General features: G+C 31.1%; 2 protein-coding genes across 3 annotated transcripts; both read right to left on the reverse strand.

Moving 5' to 3' along the window:
- On the reverse strand, positions 290 to 2,894 carry LOC110262335 (UDP-glycosyltransferase 74G1-like). Of its 2 annotated transcripts, XM_021121936.1 has the most exons (3): positions 2,628 to 2,894; positions 2,086 to 2,531; positions 290 to 1,116 (listed from the first exon to the last, which is right to left on the reverse strand). In XM_021121936.1, exons 1-3 carry the CDS (start codon positions 2,737 to 2,739, stop codon positions 367 to 369), a joined length of 1,308 nt encoding a protein of 435 aa, XP_020977595.1. In that variant the 5' UTR covers positions 2,740 to 2,894; the 3' UTR covers positions 290 to 366. The 2 variants fall into 2 exon arrangements, with proteins under 2 accessions (XP_020977595.1, XP_016194087.1); XM_016338601.2 differs by having other exon boundaries at positions 2,086 to 2,894.
- LOC107635207 (UDP-glycosyltransferase 74G1) lies at positions 3,301 to 5,173 on the reverse strand. Its single transcript, XM_016338602.2, has 2 exons — positions 4,450 to 5,173; positions 3,301 to 4,148 (listed from the first exon to the last, which is right to left on the reverse strand). Exons 1-2 carry the CDS (start codon positions 5,092 to 5,094, stop codon positions 3,432 to 3,434), a joined length of 1,362 nt encoding a protein of 453 aa, XP_016194088.1. The 5' UTR covers positions 5,095 to 5,173; the 3' UTR covers positions 3,301 to 3,431.

A 6,321-nucleotide genomic window follows, 5' to 3' on the forward strand; every position in this document is an offset into this window, starting at 1 on the left:
TCCAAAGCACAAGCAAAAGTGAAAACTAATAGGAGAAATATTCTCTTAAAAAATATTCTCAATATTAAGATATGATGGGGTTGTTTACCCCAGTTTCCAATCTCCTTTTAGCACTGATTTTGAATTAACCAAAATTAGCCAGAATTTATTTTATTTAACATTTATTAATTATTGTGTTACAGCAATTACTGAATACTAAATGAGATAAGTTCTAGCATTTTTTTTGTCTCTCTAATTTTACTAATTTTTACTGAGTTATTACTCTTGATTTACTAAGAGGATAAAGTTATATTCTTAACTTTCTTCAAATCTATTATAAAATGGTACAAATTACAAGGAACACCACAATTAGTCAACAATATATAATTAAAGAGAAATGGTTGGCTCATGATTTTTTGTTTGCACATGAAATAGACCATTGACAAATTCTATAATATTTTTATTTGAGCTTCCACCTTCACTAACAGCTTCAATAGCCAAATTCTTCCATTGCATAGCATTGATCTTAATCTCTTTGCCCTTCTCATTTTCCATTAATTCTCTAATACAATACTCCAATGCCTCCTTTCTCATAATCTTTTTGTCATCAACCATAGGTCTAATTCCCACTTTCCAAACATCCACAAGATACTTAGCATTTGTTCCTTGGTCTGACCATTGTGGTAAAACAATAACCGGAACTCCTAAACTTAATGCTTCTATTGAAGAGTTCCAACCACAATGTGTTAAAAAACACCCTATAGCTTCATGTGCCAAAACCTTTACTTGAGAGCACCATGTTACTACTAAACCCTTTTCTGAATTCTTTGCAAAATCTTTTGGGAGTTTAGCTTCTTCAGATACTCTAACCACCCATAAAAAATATTTTTGGCTATGTTTCAAACTATATGCTACTTCTTTCATTTGTTCCTCATCAAGTGAAACTAAACTTCCGAATGATACATAAACAACTGAATATTTTGGCTTATTGTCTAGCCATGTTATACATTCTTCGGTCTTGAATTGTGTGATATTATAGTCTTCATCATCTTTGAGTCGTTTGTCCAAAAATATAGACGGTATGTTTGGCCCTATAGTCCTAAAATTGGACCAAATCTTCATTGTCCAATCAGTCACCTAAAAATAATTTTCAATCACTAAGTATTGCATGAAGAGAAAAAAAGTTATTGGAAGAGCAACCCACAAAGAAATGGCTTAATTGATGAAAATTCATGAATTCTAACATACTAACACACAAGAAAGTACATGTGAAAATAGAAATTCACTATTTCTATGTGAGAATTGATTTTTTTTTTCTTTCTATAATTTAAAGGTTTAATTATTTTGTCAGTCCCTATAATTTTACCGAATTTTCAATTAGATTCCTATACTTTTTTTCCTTTTTAATTAGGTCTCTATATTATATCAGATTTGTAACTAAGTCCCTATCGTGACAAAAACATTGGAATTAATGGAATATTCTGTTTAACTATATAGAATATTTAGTCAAGTGTTAGGCATATTCGTTTTGTTTAACAAAATATTCCGTTAATTCCAACGTTTTTGTCACGACAGGGACTTAACTACAAAATCTAATACGGTATAGGGACTCAATCAAAAAAAAAAAAAAGTATAGAGACCTAATTGAAAATTCAATGATGTTATAGAAACCGAAAGAGTAATTAAACATAATTTTAATATTTGAAAATGTAAAATTTTTTCAGTTAAATCTCAAAGTAATCTCTAAAATTAACAAATTGCTGCTTCTTGAGATTACAATTACATTACTCTAGTCCTTTATATTAAAAAAAATGCAGCAAGTTTGTCTTAACCATTTTTTCATTAAATGTGACCTAATGTTGGGAGAGACTAACTTGATGCATTTTTTTTTTTTTTAATCTACCAACAGTCCATCTCTACTTTAAGGTTAACTCAATTTTTTTCCCTTTTTCAGCATTATAATACAAAAAAAGGACACACTTGTTTATTTTGCAGCGATTTTATGAGAATATTTAACAAGAAGTTTAGGATGCTATATCACAATTTAATTTGTGTTATATAAAACACTGAAAACATCTAAAACTTGATGAACTGCTAATTAGTTACCTGTTTTTCCAGCTCGTAGAAGCTATTGCAAAGGACCCAATCAGCTTTGTCAATGTTAGAAAACTGATCCCTTAGCATTTGAAGAAAATCAGGATCTTCCTCATGGTTAAAGAAGAAACAAGGCATTTCACTATATTGAAGCTGTGGCAACATAGGAAGTAACGAAACCTCATGATCATGTCTCAGTTTTCCAATATAGACATGATAGCATATGGCATTTATAGGTAGATTCTGAGTGAGAAAAACAGCACCAACCACACCAAATTTTCTTGCAACATCAAGTGGCCATGTTAAGAATGAATCATAGACTATGCAATCTACAGGGTACCCTGTTCTAGCAAGATTCTCTAGAAGCTCACCAAGATTTTGTGGTCCCACTTGACCAAAACGCTCCAAATAGACTCTTAAATTCAGTGCTTCTCCATGCCTACCATTATCAAATCCATCTGAAATTGTCTCAAGTGAAATTGAATGTGGCAAATTCAGATTATTCTCTATGTTCTTGAAGTAGAATAGGGTGGTGACAAGTGTTACTCTTACACCTTCATGTTGCAAGCGCTTAGAGAATTGAATCATGGGATTCATGTGACCTTGTGCTGGATATGGTAGCACCACACAGTGCATAGTTTCCCTCATGGCTATTCTCTTCTCCATTAATTTTTCCTCTCTGGATTTCAGCTATTCAAGGGTCAACCTATGAATTAGAATACTTAATAATACAGCACAAATGGATAAATTAGTGATAACTTGTAAAACAAGTTAAGTTGGTTTGATATTTAATTAACAGGACTTTATAATCAAAGTTTAATTAAAGCTAAACTGTATTGCTCACTAGTGATATTATTAGTAATTATTATAAGAGTTTAATTTTGATGTTCATACAGTGTAAAATATGTTACTCAATCGTCCAATTACATTCGTTTCTTTGAATTACTATTCACGCAATCAATATAAAAAGTAGTTATTTTTGTTGACATAATGTTACGTAATTGAATATGCATGTAAAATTGTTTTATGCTGTATAAAAATTAGATTCTTATTATAAACCTAATAAATATTTTATTTTCTCTATAAAATAAATTTCTGTAAAAATAATTAAGAAATAAATGAACTAATTCTTTTATAGATGATTTAAATGATTTCTAATAAAACTACTAGACATAAGAATTCATAAATATTGCAAGGCTGAACCACGAAACTAATGGACAATGACAGTTTTGGGCAGAAACATTTTCATTGATTTCTCAAAGGAATGAGAGTAGTAATTATCTGACTTTAAAGTGGTACATTATTTGTCAAGGAAACACCACAAGAAATAATTAAATAAGGAGTAGTGGTTGGTTGGTTCAATAACCTTTTAAAGCATTCACAAATTCTATAATATTCTTGTTGGAGCTTCCACCTTCACTAACAGCTTCAATAGCCAAATTCTTCAACTTCAAAGCATTAATCCTAATCTCTCTGCCCTTATCACTTTCCATTAACTCCTTAATACAATCCTCCAATGCTTCCTTCCTCATAATCTTTTTCTCATCAACCACAGGCCTAATCCCCACTTTCCAAACATCAACAAGGTACTTAGCATTTGTAGCTTGATCTGACCATTGAGGCACAGCAATAACAGGAACACCTAAACTCAATGCTTCTAATGTAGAATTCCAACCACAATGTGTTACAAAACACCCAACAGCTTCATGAGACAAAACCTTTAGTTGAGAGCACCATGTCACTACTAAACCCTTTTCTGAATTCTTTGCAAAATCTTTTGGGAGTTTTGCTTCTTCTGAGGCTCTAACTACCCATAAGAAGTTTCTACCACTATCTCTCAAACCATAAGCTACTTCTCTTATTTGTTCTTCCTCTAGTGGAACCAAACTTCCGAATGATACGTATAGAACCGACCCTTTTGCCTTCTTGTCTAGCCAATCCATACATTCTTCGCTCTTGAATTGTGTCACACCATATTCTTCATCATCTTTAAGGCCTTTGTCTAAGAACATTGATGGTATGCTTGGTCCTATAGTCCTGAATTTTGGCCAAATCTTTGTTGTCCAATCAATTACCTACGAGCAATTTTCAATCACCAATCATCACAGATTGAAAAAACATATATGAAGGTGAAAACTCATATGCAGTTGTAACATTTTTTATGAACAAAACAGTAACTAAAAGAGTAGTAATCAATCAAGAACTGTTAAATAGGATAACTAAATCAATTAAAAACTCAATTTGCAAATCTAAAACTAGTAAACTCATAACTTGAAAATTGGAAAGGTTCAATTAATATAGGGTTCTGCAAGAAGGGAGCAGAAATGAGAACACCAAATAAATAAGTAGTTGTGTAAAGCTGCATAAATTAATTACCTCTTTCTCCATCTCATAGAAAGCATTACAAAGCACCCAATCAGCCTCATGAATGTTAGAAAACTGTTCGACAAGCATCTCAAGAAAAGCAGGATCTTCTTGATAGCTAAGGAAGAAAGAAGGCATGTCCCCATGTTGAAGCTTTGGTAACATAGGAATCAAAATCTCATCCTCAGTAAGTGGGGCCCTAAGCTTTCCAATATGAACATGATAGTAAACACTATTCACAGGCATATTCTGAGTAAGATAACAAGCACCAACTATACCAAATTTCTTAGCAACATCAAGAGCCCAAGGCATGAATGAATCATAGATTATGCAATCTACAGGGTACCCTGAAATAGCACACTTCTCTACAACCTCACTTAAAGTTTGTGACCCTCTTTGAGCGAAAACTTCATTATAGACACTGAGTTTAAGTCCCTCACCATGTCTTCCATTGTCAAACCCATCTGAGATTGTCTCAAAGGACATTGAAGGTGGGAAATTCTCCAAGCTTTTGCCGTAGAATAGTGTGGTGACAAGTGTCACTTTTACACCCTCATGTTGCAAACGCTTGGAGAATTGAATCATGGGGTTTATGTGTCCTTGTGCAGGGTATGCTAGCACCACACAGTGCACTGCTTTGCCATTTTCCTTCTCCATTTTCTTTCTTCACACTCACTAACTCACTCTTTTTGTTCTTCTCCTTTTGCCTTTGACCTCTTTGGGATTTTGGGCTATTGGGTTATCCTTAAATATAATATGCATCAGTTAGAGTACTGAGTCAAATTGTATACTTTCAAATTTAATTAACATCAGGAAAAAGAAAATTTAGTTTCTTTTCAAAGAAAAAAAGAAAAGTTGAAGTTTACAACTTTAATCTTTTATTAAAAAAATCAAGATTTTGATAATTGAACCGATAAAACTCGAGATTAAATGGTTTAAAGTTTTAACTAAAGTTAAATTTGGATCAATTATGCTATATACCTAATTTATTTTAGTAATCAATTTTAATTAAGTTGGTATAATAATTTATTGGCACAAAAAATATTATTTAAAAAAAGAACGAGAATCGTAAGAAGAAGAAGAAAAAAACAAAGACTTGGTCAATATATTTTACACTAATTATTGTCATAGTCTTTAGTCTTTACCCGATTTATTGTCAATATATTTTACACTAATCTAGATCGGCAAAATATCCATTTTCGATTAATCCTATTGAACCAATTGATTTGGTTTGATTCTCGCAACACTGGAAAAAAAAAAAGGAATATTTAAGTATAGGTATAATACAAATGGACAAATTATGTGACGCAACATCTGACGCAAATTACGGGGGGAAACATATGATTAACTAAAAGAAAGAGTAATTAATGATTTCATATGTGCATGTCATTTTCACATGGATATGTATTGTATTTTGTAATTGACTTCAATAACGCTTTCTCTTTTTCTCCTTGGAATTTTTAATTTATGGATAAATAAATGGATTTATGCTATTATTTTGGTGAGTACAGCTCTTCCATTATTATCCGCTTCGAATAAAAGTAGACTGTAGAACAATATTGAAAAAATTTTGATATAATAGTCAGTTATTGAATTTTGTAATATTTTTTTAAATTATTTGGGCATATTATCAAGACACGAGAGACGTATATACAGGGACGGACTCAAGAGAACGAGTGGTGGTCTTGATCCAACAAATTTTAAACTCATATATTATTATAATAGATGTATATATAGAGTAAAATTTAATAACGTAATAACAATAAAAAAGAATTAATATTTTTTATGTATTAAAATTTAAATTTTTTTACATATATTTATATTATTTGTATTTTTTATTTAATTTAAAGTTTTTTTTATATTTATTTTTTAAATTAATTTTAA

The sequence above is a fragment of the Arachis ipaensis genome, chromosome B04, assembly GCF_000816755.2.
Source record: "Arachis ipaensis cultivar K30076 chromosome B04, Araip1.1, whole genome shotgun sequence".
NCBI lineage: Eukaryota > Viridiplantae > Streptophyta > Magnoliopsida > Fabales > Fabaceae > Arachis > Arachis ipaensis.

Excerpts from the sequence above, each read along its gene's own strand:
- LOC107635207 (XM_016338602.2), bottom strand. The coding sequence starts at position 5,094 with ATGGAGAAGGAAAATGGCAAAGCAGTGCACTGTGTGGTGCTAGCATAC. Across the intron at positions 4,149-4,449 it reads TCTATGAGATGGAGAAAGAG|GTAATTGATTGGACAACAAA; the intron begins GTAATTAATTTA and ends AATTGCTCGTAG.
- LOC110262335 (XM_016338601.2), bottom strand. The coding sequence starts at position 2,739 with ATGGAGAAGAGAATAGCCATGAGGGAAACTATGCACTGTGTGGTGCTA. Across the intron at positions 1,117-2,085 it reads TCTACGAGCTGGAAAAACAG|GTGACTGATTGGACAATGAA; the intron begins GTAACTAATTAG and ends AATTATTTTTAG.